At 43.1% G+C, this 16,893-nt stretch overlaps 1 protein-coding gene across 1 annotated transcript in view; it reads right to left on the bottom strand.

The window, feature by feature from the left end:
* The window catches only part of LOC140914485 (musculoskeletal embryonic nuclear protein 1-like), a 124,591-nt gene that overhangs the window by 51,041 nt on the left and 56,657 nt on the right, over positions 1-16,893 (bottom strand). Inside the window, exon 2 of the mRNA XM_073352404.1 lies at positions 1,693-1,741. Within this exon, the coding sequence (XP_073208505.1) occupies positions 1,693-1,741 (49 nt within the window). The remainder of the gene's footprint in view (positions 1-1,692; positions 1,742-16,893) is intronic.

The raw sequence follows: 16,893 nt of genomic DNA, 5'->3' as shown, positions 1-16,893 counted from the left end.
TATTACCAACTTCAACTCCTGAATAGCTGCATGTTGATCATTGGATCAAACAGTGAAGTTACACAAGATAATGTTAACGTCTTCAAATTAAATCTGATGCTCACACAAGAGCTGAGAATTGCAGTTACATGTAATGTAGCTAGAAAATTTACTCTAACAACAAGCTGCAAGGAATTTACTTTCAACCAGTGTCAACTTCTTTCATGAAGATCAACTAGGTTCCCTAAATTGGCCAATCTTGGGTGTTCATTTTAGATAGTTTTGTCTGGCATATGCTAAAAGTGAAACTGTTTACACTAGGTAATATATGTATTCAGAATGGTTGGGCCACATTTTTAAGCTTGGGTGCCAAAAAATATCTGGGACCTAATGTTTAAAGGTGTAACCTTAGCTGTTTTCAAACAGCAGTTGTTTCTGCTCAGTACCACTGAAAAGCCAGGTCCAGGTACTTATTTAGATTTCAATTTACAAAAAGGTACCTTACAAAATAGTTCTATTTAGGTGCCTAAACAAATTTTTTAGCATCCAAGTTTGAAAATTTGGCCTGTAATTTAAGACCCCATTTACTTTTGAAAGACTTAGTATTTTTCCTGATATTTTTGTGGTTTAATTTCATTTTAAAGCCTTTTCTTTAAGAAATATTAGACATTTCAATAAATGAAAAAACAGATGACAAAGGAAAGACATTTTGGGGGTAATCTGAATAGTGTTTATATGAACCCGCACATCAGCTAAGAGTCCAAGTTTACAAAGCTCTGACAAGACATTCTGCTTTTCAACATTATGGGCCAAATTCTACCTTCAATTAAATACATGGATCCCAAAGCCTCAACAAGGATCTGCACAGGCATATTTTAGGGAAGATTTAGTTTGGTGTACAGAAAAGGGAGTAAAACAGCTACTTTAAAAACGATACCTCAAGCTTTCACACAAATATTTTTTGAATCTTTAGCATTTAGAATAAGATTTCTAAAGGGGTATGTAGTAAGACAGAACGAACAGGAAAAACATACAGTAAAATAATGACTGGAATACTTGTGGCACCTTAGAGACTAACAAATTTATTAGAGCATAAGCTTTTGTGGGCTACAGCCCACTTCATCAGATGCATAGAATGGAACATATAGCAAGAAGATATATAAATATATACACACACACACGTACAGTTAAGTTGGAAGTTGCCATACAAACTGTGAGAGGCTAATTAGTTAAGATGAGCTATTATCAGCAGGAGAAAAAAAACTGTTGTAGTGATAATCAAGATGGCCCATTTAGATAGTTGACAAGAAGGTGTAAGGATACTTAACTTAGGGAAATAGATTCAATATGTGTAATGACCCAGCCACTCCCAGTCTCTATTCAAACCCAAGTTAATGGTATCAAGTTTGCATATTAATTCAAGCTCAGCAGTTTCTCGCTGGACTCTGTTTTTGAAGCTTTTCTGTTGCAAAATTTCCACCCTTAAATCTTTTACTGAGTGGCCAGAGAGGCTGAAGTGTTCTCTTACCAGTTTTTGAATGTTATGATTCCTGATGTCAGATTTGCGTCCATCATTCCTCATGTATTCCCTTAAGTCTGACTATTAAAGTGCTTTCTCATATTATACATTATATGCAAGTGATCATTCTTTCATTTTCCATGAGCTGAACATCTAGGATATAAAAAACATTCTAGGAGCTATTAAAGACTTACCATATCCTCCAAGGACGTCTTTCATGCTTTGGTTCTCTGAAGCGTTTTACTGAAAGAAAATTGAAGACAATCAGTGATTCCCAATGTAACAAAAATAAAAAATTAAGAAGTAGATCAGCATATGGAGGTGTAATATTAATTTATAGTATTGAAGTTCTTTATTCAGAAACATGCTTCAACATATCAAACTCCTAGGGACAGCCACATAAAGAGCAATTGGTTCATGGAGGATAGGTACATCAATGGCTATTATCCAAAATGGTCAGGGACGCAACCTCATATGCTGGGTGTCCTAAACATCTGACTGCCAGAATCTGGGACTGGACGACAGGGAATGGATCACTCAATAAATGCCCTATTCTGTTTATTTCCTTTGAAGCATCAGGAACTGTCCACTCTAAGACAACAGGATATGGGCTAGAAAGACCACTGGTCTGATCCAGAACGGCTATTCTTATGTTCTAAGCTATCGACTTCTTTTTTCAGTTGCAAGGTTTTCTCTACTTTGATAATCAACTATTACAGATTTTTATCATGTGCAATTACTTAGATTCATAGATATTAAGGTCAGAAGGAACCATTATGATCATCTAGTCTGACCTCCTGCACAACAGTCCACAGAGTCTCACCCACCCACCTCTGCGATAAACCTCTCACCTATGTCTGAGCTACTGAAGTCCTCAAACCATGGTTTAAAGACTTCAAGGAAAAGAGAATCCTCCAGTAAGTGACCCATGCCCCAGAGGAAGGCGAAAAACCTCCAAGGCCTCTTCCAATCTGCCCTGGAGGAAAATTCCTTCCTGACCCCAAATATGGTGATCAGCTGAACCCTGAGCATCTGAGCAAGATTCACCAGCCAGATACCCAGGAAAGAATTCTCTGTAGTAACTCAGATCCCACCCCATCTAACATCCCATCACAGGCCATTGGGCCTATTTACTATGACTAGTTAAAGCTCAATTAATTGCCAAAATCATGTGATCCCATCATACCATCTCTTCCATAAACTTATCGAGTTTAATCTTCAAGCCAGATAGGTCTTTTGCCCCCACTGTTTCCCTTGGAAGGCTATTCCAAAAGTTCACTCCTCTGATGATTAGAAACCTTCGTCTAATTTCAAGTCTAAACTTCCCGATGACTAGTTTATGTCCATTTGTTCTTTTGTCCACACTGGTACTGAGCTTAAATAATTCCTCTCCCTCTCTGGAATTTATCCCTCTGATATACTTATAGAGAGCAATCATATCTCCACTCAACCTTCTTTTGGTTAGGCTAAACAAGCCAAGCTCCTTGAGTCTCCTTTCATAAGCCAGGTTTTCCATTCCTTGGATCATCCTAGTAGCCCTTCTCTGTACCTGTTCCAGTTTGAATTCATCCTTCTTAAACATGGGAGACCAGAACTGCACAGAGTATTCCAGATGAGGTCTCACAAATGCCTTGTATAATGGTACTAAAACCTCCTTATCTCTACTAGAAATACCTCGCCTGATGCATCCCAAGACTGCATTAGCTTTTTTCACAGCCATATCACTTATTTTCATCATCCTGGTGTCCTTAGTTATGGTCATTCATCCAGCAAATAATAATCCTTAATCTAAGGTATCTTGGCTGGTTCGGAAAACACAAAACTTAATGCAGTTGACTTCTTCTGCCCCTTGCTACTTTGAAATAAATAAGTCAATGTATGCAGTATAAAGCATAGCTGTGCAGAACAAAGTGTTTAAATTGACAAGACTAGAAACAGAAAGCATAAGAATTAGTATAATTCACAGGGCAAAGGCAGTCTACTCCTTGCTTGACGAAGTGTACTTTTATGGCTGGATAGTTTTGATGATCTTTGTGTAGCTTGCGTTACTCAAAATTAAAGCAAAAAGCAAAACGTGCTTTCACATCAGACAAGTCCTACACAAAAGAGAGCATTTTAGTGCCATTTACTTCCTACTTATAAAAAATCAAGTATTGAGTGATGCCAATTATATAAGCCTACAAAAATAAACACGAAGGTAAATCGTTCACCCCTTGCACAATCTGTAATGCAATCAATAAGTGCTCTTCTGCTGTAACCTTGAATTACTAATTTGTTATGTGTGTCTAGATCAGTGTTTCTCAAATGCAGCCACCATGGCTGCATATGTACACCAGGGGCATTTCTTGCAACCACAGCCTCCTGGGCAGTGATGGGGAAGGGGGAAGCAGTGGTCCCTCCCCCAGGGCCACCAGCAGGGGTTGGACCCTCCTGCCCTGAGACAAATGCTGGAGGTGAGTTCCCCACCTTCCTCAGGACAGTAGGGTTGGGCTCCAGCCCTGGAGTGGTGGGCAGCAGGCTCTGGCCACAGAGCTCCAACCCCTGGGTGAGGGGCTCACCTCCCCACATCGCCCTTGGCCCCCACCAGCCCATCATGCGTTCCCCCTCGTCCCCTATTTCCCCCCTACCGACCTTCCCATCCAAAGCTTAATTTGTCCCCAGGCTTGCCAGGACTAAGTCAGTCTGCTGCTGTGAAAAGTGATATTTGTATGTTTGTTAATATCACTTTTCACAGCAGCAGACTTACTAGTGAGCAAGTCTTTTAAAAAGAGCAACCAAAAAAGCAAAACAAACAATAACAAAAAACACAAGAACCTGCAGAGCACCTTATTTGTGTTTCTATTCTGTTTAGGTCCCGTAAAGAACAGAGACAACTGTACAGTATTCTTATTATTGAGTCTGCAAAAAGATTTAATAAATTACAAAGATTTGGACGCGTGTATGTGCATATTTATTTGTTTTTCCTGAAGTTAAATATTTCAGGAAAAATGATCAGCAGGGCTCCCAGCAAGAGTTGGTGGTCACACTTTGAGGCCACCAAAAATTCTGTTGCAAGAACCACTGGTTCTAGATACTACAGATGTCAGAGATAGATACAGCACACCCAGCAGCAGTGAATGATGGTGTGAGAGGAGAATAGAAGGAATTAGTCAAGCTTTGTTACTTAGAGAGATCGATTGTGGGGAAGGAAATGGAGGTGACTGGAAGATAATGGATCATTTTAGTTAGATTTAGAGAGTCAGTCAGTCACTCTGTTAGCTAATAAAGCAGAAAATAGCAAGTTAACACATTAAGGGTAAAGTCTCAGATAAAGCAAGGAAATTTTGATTTAGTCTACCATAGTGCAAAATTCACCTCACAAATAGGACTCCCACATGGAGACCATATGTATTGCAATACTTAGATACAAGAGGGTTATGCGAAGATGCCATCAATATCCTGGCTAGCCAGATTGCTATTGCATGTCAAAGTCTAGGAATCAAACAACCCTAATGCATGGAAATATTGGAAACAAACTTCACATTTCATTTTTTAAAAATAAACTATACTAGGGTATTTTTAGTGGTATGCTATGGATTTAAATTAGAACTAAAACACAAATGACTTTGCTAGGTTAGGTTTGTTTGCATAACTCATTCACAAATTTCAGGGATTTGCACTGGGTTTCTGGAAAATGAGGGAGGTGTTTAAAAAAAAAAATTGTATGCCTCTCAGGTTATCTGATATTAACCTGCCTACATGCCAGGAGTTAAATTAAAGGAGGCTATAGAGGGGGGAACCCACAGTTCTCCCATTTAGGGCAGCCTCTGGTATACATCTTCAAATTTGCGAGATGCTACTTTCAGGTGCCAGCAAACTTAACAGGATTTGTTTTGCCAAGGCTGAGATCATAAAAGACCGTAAGCAGCTAAAATAGTTCCCCTGGCAGCAAAGGAGAGGGAACTGGTCACTGGGATACAAGGCTGACATACAGACTAGGAGAAAAATAGGAGCTGCAGGCAGGTAGTCTTTAAGCAGGGTCTTAGCATCTAGTCCTAAAAGGATAGGTAAGATCCATTCAGTTAGGCCTCAGTTATTTGTAGCCTTTCCTCTGTATGCTTTGTACCTCTGAGGAATGAATAAGTAAGGCTACAATTCTGTCACGGATTCCATGACTTTCCAGAACCTCTGTGACTTCTTCTCGGTCAGCCCCGGGCCCGCCGGAACAGCTGACCAGCAGCCAGCCCCAGGGCTACTGGAACAGCAGTCGGAGTTGAATCAGCTCCTCCCAGAGGCTGGAGCAGCAGCAAGCCCCCTCACTCCCCAGGTATTTTTAAAAAAAAGTCAGGGACAGGTTGCGTGCTTCTGTGAATTTTTGTTTATTGTCTGCGACCTGTCCCTGACTTTTACTAAAAATACCTGTGACAGAAGATGAAAATACAGTTATCTCCCTTTTCGTAATGGTTGTTCTTTGAGATGTGTTGCTCATGTCCATTCCATTCTAGGTGTTTGCGCACCCACATGCACAGTTGTCAGAGATTTTTGCCTTAGCGGTATCCAGAGGGTCAGCTGTGGCGCCCCTGAGTGCTGTGCTCATGTGCTGGCATATTAGGCGCTTCCGAACCTACGTCTTCTCAGTTCCTTCTTGCTGGCAACTCCGAAAGAGGGGTAGGAGGGTGGGTAACAGAATGGACATGAGCAACACATCTTGAACAACAACAGTTAGGAAAAGGTAGGTAACTTTTTTCTTCTTCGAGTGCTTGCTCCTGTTGATTCCATTCTAGATGACTTGCAAACAGTATCCTCGGAGAGGGGGCGTGGAGGTCATAGTCTAGCAGCTTGCAGCACTGCTCTAACAAAGCCAGGATCGTCCTGGGTCTGCTGGGTAACTGTGTAATGGGACGTAAACGTGCAGACGGACAACCAGGTGGCTGTCCTGCAAATGTCCTGGATAGGCACCTAGGCTTGGAAAGCTGCTGCAGAGGCTTGCGCCGTGGTTGAGTGGGTGGTTACAATTGCCAGGGGTGGCACTTTTGCCTGATTGAAGCAGCAGTGAATGCAGACAGTGATCCAAGAAGAAATTCTTTGAGTGGACACCAGACGACTTTTTATCCTGTCAGCCACCGTAGTAACAACTGTGTCGACTTGCAGAATGGCTTGGTCCTTTCAGTGTAGAAGGCTAGTGCTCTCCTGACGCCTAGGGGATGCAACCTACACTCCTCCTCCAACTTATGCAGCTTTGGGGAAGAAAAAAAAAAAAAGACAGGTATCTAAATGTCCTGGCCCCTATGAAACTGAGACCACCTTGGGCAGGAAAACTGGATGTGGCTGCAGCTGGACCTTGTTTTTGTAAAAGACGACATGGGGGGATTTCCGAGGTAAGCGCAATAATCTCAGAGACCCGGTGGGTGGATTGCAATCAGAAACGCCACCTTCCAGGGAAGGAGAAGGAGAGAGCAGGAAACCAGAGATTCGAGGGGCGGGGGGAAGGAGGTCCAGTGAGCCGTGACAGCACAAGATTCAGGCCCCATGGAGGAATGGGGTTCCTGATGTGAGGGCAGAGGCACACAAGGCCCTTGAGGAACCTGGCAGTCATGTCCTGGGTGAAAAGACAGTTACCTTTTCTGTAACTAGTGTTCTTCGAGATATTGTGGAATAGACATGAGCAACACATCTCTAAGAACACCAGTTACAGAAAAAGTAACTGTCTTTTCTTCTTCGAGTGATTGCTCATGTGTATTCCACAATAGGTGATTCCAAGCTATATCTGTTGGAGGTGGGTAGGAGTTCACAAATTCTCGGGATGGAGTACAGCCCTGCTGAACCTGGCATCATCCTGGTTTGGGAGATGATCTCATAGTGCGAGGTGAACGTGTGAACCAAAGACCACGTGGCAGCCTTACAAATGTCCTGGATGGGGACGTGGGCCAAGAAGGCAGCTGATGTGGCTTGCGCTCGAGTCGAGTGTGCTTTCACTATCAGTGGCGGGGGGATACCCTCCAGATCTTAACAGGTACGGATGCACGAAGTGATCCGGTTTGAGAGCCACTGAGTGGAGACCGACATCTCATGTGCTCAGCTGAGGTGATGAACCGTTGCGAGAACTTTCTGAATGGCTTGGTCTGCTCGAGGTAGAGAGCCAGAGCTTGTCGTGCATCAAGCATGTGGAGACGGCGCTCCGCACTGGATGCATGGGACATGGGGCAGAGGACCAGTAGAAAAATGTCCTGACCTGTGTGATAGACGGAGACCACCTTCGGGAGGAACGCTGGGTGTGGGCAGAGTTGGACCCTGTCCTTATGAAAAACTGCGTATGGAGGCTCGGAGATCAGGACCCTGAGCTTCGAGACCCGCCTGGCCGACGTGATCGCGACCCGGAAGGTCACTTTCCACAACAGTGGGACCAGGAGCACGTGGCTAGCAGCTCAAACGGGGACCCCGTGAGACGAGCCAACACCAGGTTCAGGTCCCACTGAGGGACCGGGGGCCTAGCATATGGAAAAAGATGGTCCAACCCCCTTGAGGAACCAGCCAGTCATAGCATGGAAGAATACCGTGTGACCCTGCACTGGTGGATGGAAGGCCAATATGGCTGCCAGGTGCACCTTGACTGATGAGGGTGCCAGGCCCTGGGCTCTAAGGTGGAGAAGGTAGTCCAGGATAAAATGGATTAGGGTGGCCACCGGGGAAACGCTCCGCTCATCCACCTATCTGGAGAATTGGGACCACTTTGCCAAGTAGGCATGGCGTGTGGAGGGCCACCTGCTTTCTAGGAGGATGCATTGAACCTCTTCTGAGCACGTCCTTTCCTCCCTACCTAACCACTGAGCAGCCACACTGTGAGGTGGAGAGCAACTAGGTTGGGGTGGAGGAGGCGGCCCCGGTCCTTGGAGAGCAGGTCCGGGCGGAACGGCAACAGCCACGGTGGAGCAACCGCCAGGCCTGTGAGGGTTCCGTACCAATGTTGCCTGGGCCATGCCAGAGCGATCAGGAGGACCCGGACCTTGTCTGTCTTTACTTTTTCCAGGACCTTGCTAATCAATGGGAACCGGGGGGAAGGCATAGAGAAACTGGCCTGACCAGGACAGGAGGAAGGCACCAGAGATAGCACCCCATCCCAGTCCCCCCCCCCGGAACAGAACAGGGGACAGCATATGAAGATTACCTTTGCCCTGTCCTGCGTACTCTGTGAAGGTGTACAACAGAGCTCCCAACCATGGGAGCAGAAAAGCGTCTGACAGCGAGCCTTTGGTCGATCCCCAAATCAAGCATTTCCTGTTCTACCTGGACGCGAGCAGGTCCACCTGAGGAGTCTCCCATCTCTGGAAGATGATGCTGACCACTCCTGGATGGAGGGACCACTCGTTGCGAGATGAAAAGGTCCTGCTGAGGTGATCTGCCAAAGTGTTCCTGGCCCCGGGGAGGTGTGCAGCTATGAGATGGATGTTGTTTTCTATACAGAAGTTCCAGAGCCTGAGGGCTTTCTAGCAAAGGGTAGATGATTTGGCTCTGCTCTGCTTGTTGATATAGTACATAGCTGCTGTATTGTCCACAAGGACCTGGACCACCCTGCTTTTTATGTGAGGTAGGAAGGTTTGGCAGGCCAGGTGAACCGCTCTGAGCTCCCTGGTGTTGACGTGTAGGGAGCGGTGCTAGTGGGCCCGTCAACTTCGACCATTTCTTCAGTGCTGGCAGGGGGGGAAGGGTTCTGGGCGGATTCTGGTGCTGGCGGTGCGCTGCGCACCGATGCCCAAGTGCCAGGTGTGGAGTCCAATCGAGAGAGCTCCGAGGCAGGATGATGAGCAGCCTCCATGGGGAGGGCCCTCACACAAATATCTCATTCCTTTTCAGTTCGAGGGCAAAAGTTTTTGCAGATCCTGCATTTGTCCTTTCTGTGGGAGTCCCCCAAACACTTTAAACAGCTGTCGTGGGGGTCACTAATAGGCATTAGCTGGCTGCATGATGAGCATGGCTTAAAGACTAGGGAACATGGCATGCTCTGCTCAGAGGTGAAGTCCCAGCCGGGACTCTAACTCTCAAACTACTACTCTAACACTTAACTTAATGGTCTAAGTACCTAACAACTAAAAACAAAGGAGATGGAACAATGGATTGTAAGAACCATTAACACTCTTGTGATGCAAGACAAGGCGTTCCGATCAACCGACAAGGGTGGTAAGAAGGAACTGAGAAGGTGTAGGGTCATGAGTGCCTAATATAACAGCGCATGAGTGCGACACTCAAGGGGGTGCCACAGTCAACCCGATAGATACCGCTAAGGCAAAAATCTCTGATGACTGTGCACGGGGGCACGCACACACCTAGAATGGAATCGACATGAGTAACCACTCAAAGAAGAACTTAACCTTATGAATAAGTAATGCTTTGTTTCGAAGGCAGTTTGTGTACTTGCAAATGGATGCTGCCAAGGGCTCCTGAAGGGAAACTCTTGCAGGTGCCAAAACCAAATTGGACCTGTGTGATTAACATGGTTGGGAACCAGGGCGCTGCAGCCCAGAGATTCAGTCCTAGAGTGCCTGGACTGTGTGATTTCACCTTTAGTGAGGTGCAGGAAGCCAGGCCTGTCACCTAAGGGATGCATTTGAGAAATAATAGAAGGGGTCCTAGCCACAGTTGGCCCTGTAGCTGTGACAGTGTCCAATCAATGATAACCACTGAGATTCCACTGGGTATATCATATATGCTACGTCAAGAAGAGTGCTAATGTTGTGTCAATATTCAAAAAGGCCAAGTCTATTGATGCTGATGACTATTGGTTGGTTACCTGACATCAATCCAAGGCAAAATAAGGGAAAAGCTGATACAAGATTCGATTAATAAAAAATATGAATCAATCATAGAATCATAGATTTTAAGGTATATTTAATTCCAACTGACAGTTTTCTGGAAAATAGATCTTGTCAAACAAACCTGATGTACTTCTTTGAAGTGCAAAAGTAACTGCATTGATGTAATATTGACTTTTGTAAGGCATCTGACTTAGTACCACACAACATTTAATTAAAATATTAGCACTATACAAGATCAGTCAAGCACATGTTAAATGTATTAAGAACTGGCTAAACAGATCTCAAGAAGTAGTCAATGGGGAATCACTGAATGGGGGGGTGTTTCTATTGGCGTTCCACAGGGACTGATACCAGGTCCGATGCTAATCAACATTTTCATCATGACCTGGAAGTATAAAATCACTGTTAAGATTTGCACATCATACAGATTGGCTGAATGGCAAATAATGAGGAAAGGGAAGTCTCATAGAATTATCTGGATTGCTTGGTAAACTGAGCCCAAACATTTAATACAGCCAAATGCAAGGTACATCTAGGAACAAAAATGCAGGCCATACCTACAGAATGGTGATTGTGTCCTGGAAAGTAGTGAATAAAAAGGATTGTGGGATCATAGAAGACAAGCAACTCAACATGAGTTCCCTGTGCGATGCTGTAGCAAAAAGGGTTAAATGTGATCCTTGTATAAACAGAGGGAGATTTTCTCTTTGCATACAGCACTGGTGAGACGGCTCCTGGAATACTGTGTACAGTTCTGGCATTCACATATTTTAAAGGATGTTGAAAAATTAGAGAAGGTCCAAGAAAAAGCCACAAAAATGGCTCAAGAATTGCGGAAAATGCCATACAGTGAGACAAACTGACTGGTGACGATTACAGTCAATAAGTACCTTCATGAGGAGGAAATACTGGGTGCTAAAGGGCTCTTCAATCTAGCCAAGAAAAGCATAGCAAGAACCAGTGGCTGGAAGCTGAAGGCAGATAAAGTCAAATTAGAAATAAGGCACAACTTTTAAGTGAGGACAATTATTGATTGGAACAAACTATCAAGGGAAGTGGTGGATTCTCCATATCTTAATGTCTTTAAATCAAAACTCAATGCTTTTCTGGAAGGTATGCATCAGTCAGGTACAAGTTCAGCTGTCATTTAGCTGTAGGTCAGACAGTACGCCAGTATGTTGAAATAGGCTGCCATTTCTAAAGCCTAGAGAAACAAGGTTAATCAAACAATAATGCATGCAGATCTTTTCCATGCTTTTATAGCTTAGGAACTATTGAAAGAGTGCTGGTTTATGATCCAACAATATCCACCTCATGTAAAATTTCCTGTACATTAAGAACCACCATACAGTAAGATGCTCAAGTTTGTAACCTCATGTCTTTGAAATAATTTACAAATATAGTTTCTAGAGGTGAAGAGTCAGGATTTCATACTTGGATTAAAACTAGCAATTTGCTATCCTCTTTCAGAATTTTTACAACTTGTCATAGCAGAGTGCTAAACTATATTGACCTCCCTGTAATATCACCATTAAGTTAAGAATTGACAAGAAAAAATGAGTGAACATTTAGGCAGAAGGCAAAGTTTTAATAACAAGGTGTGCTAGTACAGAGTTCCATATGTGCAGAGCCAGCATTAATGTAAAACACTTGTTAAAAAGTGACATTCATCTAGGTTAACCAGTATGCTGTTAATAAAAAAGTCTTTTCAGAGCTATCATGGATTATGAAATCCAGTGTCACTTTTGTGAAATACCAGAAAGCCACAGCTAAAATAACTAAGCATGGACTATAAGAAACTTATTTTGAAGTTCGCAGAAAATTATTCCTTTTCTGCAAACATGAGGTAGAAATTATACTGATAAATGACTCATTTTGAAAACACTGTCCAACATTAGATTTTGATCCATTATTTTCATTATGGATTTTTGAACACTGTGTTGGGTAAAGCATCCAAAAGGAATCAATCCAACAGTGAGTATTTGATAAACATTTATTTGAGCTATATCAGCATCTTATCTGAGGGCAAAGACTGCAAGATAAGCATACTCCCGTTTGGTCACTGTCTTTTGAAAAATGTGCCATTTCATTTGAGTCAATATGGATCACAATGAAAAAGCTTACTTTGAAAACTTCTAGAGATTTAGTTTGTGGATTCATGTGTGGTGTACAGTATATTAAGCTACTAATTCACACAGTAAGAATTCTGGCCACAGATTTACTGGGGCAATCTAAATACTATTAATTTTAAAGTCTGCTAAACTGTTTAATCCATAATGGCTCATTTGAAGTCCAAGTGACCTGAGATTGGACATCTCAGACTCAGACTTTAAGGACAGAAGGGATTTATCATGATAATCTAATGTGACCTCCTGTGCATGGTAGGCCACACAACCCCACCCACCCACTCCTGTAACAGGACCATAACCTCTAGCTGTGTTACTGAAGTCCTTAAATATTGATTTAAAAACCTCAAGTTACACAGAATCCACTATTTACTCTAGTTTAAACCTGTAAGTGACCTGTGCCCTAAACTGCAGAGGAAGGTAAAAATCTCCCCAGAAGGTCTGTCAATCTGACCTGAGAGAAAATTCCTTCCTGACCCCAAACATGATGATTAGCTAGACCTTAAGCACATGGGCGAGGCCCACCAGACACATACCTGGCAAACAATTCTTTGTAGTAACTCAGAATCCGCCCCATCTAGTATCCCATCTCCAGCCATTGAACATATCTGTTAATAGCAGTTGTGGATGGGGCATATGCCATTGTAGACAATCTCATCAGACCTTCCCCCCTATAAATTTATATCAAGAACACTCTTGAAAAAAAGTTAGATTTTTTGCTCCTACTATTCCCCGTTGAAAATTGTTCCAGAATTTCACTTATCTGATGGTTAGAAACCTTTGTCTAATTTCAAGCCTAAACTTATCAATAGCTAGTTTATAACTATCTGTTCTTGTGCCAGCATTGGCCCTTAACTTAAATAACTCCCCTCCCTTCCTGATGTCTATCCCTCTGATATATTTAGAGAGAGCAATCATATGTCACCTTGGCCTTCATTTTGTTAAGATAATCAAGCTGAACTCCTTAAGCCTCCTCTCATGAGGTAGGTTCTCCATTCTTCTGATCATCCTAGTAGCCTCTCTCTGTACCTGTTCCAGTTTGAATTAACCTTTCTTAAATAAAGAAAAGGAGTACTTGTGGCACCTTAGAGACTAACCTATTTATTTGAGCATAAGCTTTCGTGAGCTACAGCTCACTTCATCAGATGCATACTGTGGAAAATACAGAAGACGTTTTTATACACACAAACCATGAAAAAATGGGTGATTATCACTACAAAAGGTTTACTCTCTCCCCACCCCACTCTCCTGCTGGTAATAGCTTATCTAAAGTGATCATTCTCCTTACAATGTCTATGATAATCAAGGTGGTCCATTTCCAGCACAAATTCAGGTTTTCTCCCCATCCCACCCCACCCCCACACACAAACCCACTCTCCTGTTGGTAATAGCTTATCTAAAGTGATCACTCTCCTTACAGTGTGTATGATAATCAAGGTGGGCCATTTCCAGCACAAATCCAGGGTTTAACAAGAACATCTCAGGAAGGGGGGAGGGTAGGAAAAAACAAGGGGAAATAGGTTACCTTGCATAATGACTTGGCCACTCCCAGTCTCTATTCAAGCCTAAGTTAATTGTATCCAATTTGCAAATGAATTCCAATTCAGCAGTCTCTCGCCGGAGCCTGGAATTTGAAGTTTTTCTGTTGTAATATCGCAACTTTCATGTCTGTAATCGCGTGACCAGAGAGATTGAAGTGTTCTCCGACTGGTTTATGAATGTTATAATTTTTGACATCTGATTTGTGTCCATTTATTCTTTTACGTACATTTGGGGACAATGTATACCTTCAAATCAGCGGCACTGCTATGGGTACCCGCATGGCCCCAGTATGCCAACATTTTTATGGCTGACTTAGAACAACGCTTCCTCAGCTCTCGTCCCCTAACGCCCCTACTCTACTTGCGCTATATTGATGACATCTTCATTATCTGGACCTATGGAAAAGAAGCCCTTGAGGAATTCCACCATGATTTCAACAATTCCCATCCCACCATCAACCTCAGCCTGGTCCAGTCCACACAAGAGATCCACTTCCTGGACACTACAGTGCTAATAAATGATGGTCACGTAAACACCACCCTATACCGGAAACCTACTGACCGCTATTCCTACCTACATGTCTCCAGCTTTCACCCTGACCACACCACACGATCCATTGTCTACAACCAAGCTCTGCGATACAACCGCATTTGCTCCAACCCCTCAGACAGAGACAAACACCTACAAGATCTCTATCAAGCATTCTTACAACTACAATACCCACCTGCGGAAGTGAAGAAACAGATTGATAGAGCCAGAAGAGTTCCCAGAAGTCACCTACTACAGGACAGGCCTAACAAAGAAAATAACAGAACGCCACTAGCCGTCACCTTCAGCCCCCAACTAAAACCCCTCCAACGCATTATCAAGGATCTACAACCTATCCTGAAGGATGACCCAACACTCTCACAAATCTTGGGAGACAGGCCAGTCCTTGCCTACAGACAGCCCTCCAACCTGAAGCAACCACATACCACACAACAGAACCACTAACCCAGGAACCTATCCTTGCAACAAAGCCCGTTGCCAACTGTGCCCACATATCTATTCAGGGGACACCATCATAGGGCCTAATCACATCAGCCAAACTATCAGAAGCTCATTCACCTGCACATCTACTAATGTGACATATGCCATCATGTGCCAGCAATGCCCCTCTGCCACGTATACTGGTCAAACTGGACAGTCTCTACGTAAAAGAATAAAGGGACACAAATCAGATGTCAAAAATTATAACATTCAAAAACCAGTTGGAGAACACTTCAATCTCTTTGGTAGCTCGATTACAGACCTAAAAGTGGCAATTCTTCAACAAAAAAACTTCAAATCCAGACTCCAGCGAGAGATTGCTGAATTGGAATTCATTTGCAAATTGGATACAATTAACTTAGGCTTGAATAGAGACTGGGAGTGGCTAAGTCATTATGCAAGGTAACCTATTTCCCCTTGTTTTTTCCTATCCCCCGCCCCCTTCCTCAGACGTTCTTGTTAAACCCTGGATTTGTGCTGGAAATGGCCCACCGTGATTATCATACACATTGTAAGGAGAGTGATCACTTTAGATAAGCTATTACCAGCAGGAGAGTGGGGTGGGTGGAGAATAAACCTTTTGTAGTGATAATCACCCACTTTTTCATGGTTTGTGTGTATAAAAATGTCTTCTGTATTTTCCACAGTATGCATGTGATGAAGTGAGCTGTAGCTCATGAAAGCTTATGCTCAAATAAATTGGTTAGTCTCTAAGGTGCCACAAGTACTCCTTTTCTTTTTACAAATACAGACTAACATGGCTGTTACTCTGAAACCTTTCTTAAATGTGGGAAGTCAGAACTGCACACAGTATGCTGGATGAGGTCTCACCAGTGCCTTGCACAATGGTGGTAACACTTCACTATCTCTACTGGAAATACCTTGCTTGATGCATCCTAGGATTGCATTAGCCTTTTTCATGGACATATCAAATTTGTGGCTCAGACATTTTGTGATTGACCCACACACCCAGGTGTCTCTCCTTCGTTGCTTCAAGTTGGTAATGAGCATGACTTTGCACTCTGCACTATTAAATTTCATCCCATTTCTATTACTCCAGTTTTCATGGTTGTCAAATCTTCTTGTATGATATGCCGGTCCTCTTCCATATTGCCAGTATCTTCCAACTTTGTCTCATCTGCAAATTTTATTGTGCCAAAGGCATTAATGAAAATGGCCAAGGGCATTAATGAAAATAAGAATGGCCCAAGACCAAACTGACAGTCCACCTTTCAGCATCACCCATTGCGGTCTCCTCTTAAATCTGTTCCTTCCCCACCTTTCAATTTCCATATTAATTCCCATCTTCTCCAACTGAACTAAATTTTCCTGCCACTGTCCCCAAACCCCTCAGTACTCTTATTAAAAAAGATGAGGCAAAGTATTCGTTTAGGTGTTGGGCCACACCTAAATTATCTTTAGTCTCCACCCCATCCTCAGTGTTTAGTGGTCCCACTTCTTCCTTCCTTTTTTAGTTTTTATTTATATGGCTAAAGAACCATTTAGTATTGATTTTAATTCGCTTTGCAAGGTCCAATTCCGCTTGGCTTTTGGCAATTCTCCCTTTATCCCTATACTTCCTGACCTCCAAAAGGTAGGTTTTACTTGTTGATCCATCTCCTCTTCCATTCCTTCTAGGCTTTCTGCTTTTTCTTAATAACCTGCTTGAGATGCTTGTTCATCTCAAAAAGTTCAGCCTGATTTCAGAGGCTGTAGAATTCATTCATCTTATTAATTACAAATCCAAGCAAGATCATAGAATCATAGAATATCAGGGTTGGAAGGGACCTTAGGAGGTCACTTAGTCCAACCCCCTGCTCAAAGCAGGACCCATCCCCAGCTAAATCATCCAACAAAAGATCAACAGTGACACAAGATTACCGGATAGTACTGACTGGGTCCATGTGAA

This window comes from Lepidochelys kempii, chromosome 7 (genome assembly GCF_965140265.1).
Source record: "Lepidochelys kempii isolate rLepKem1 chromosome 7, rLepKem1.hap2, whole genome shotgun sequence".
NCBI classification, from domain to species: domain Eukaryota; kingdom Metazoa; phylum Chordata; order Testudines; family Cheloniidae; genus Lepidochelys; species Lepidochelys kempii.
Note: the sequence above shows the minus strand (reverse complement) of the source record. Positions and strands in the feature narration are given on the sequence as shown.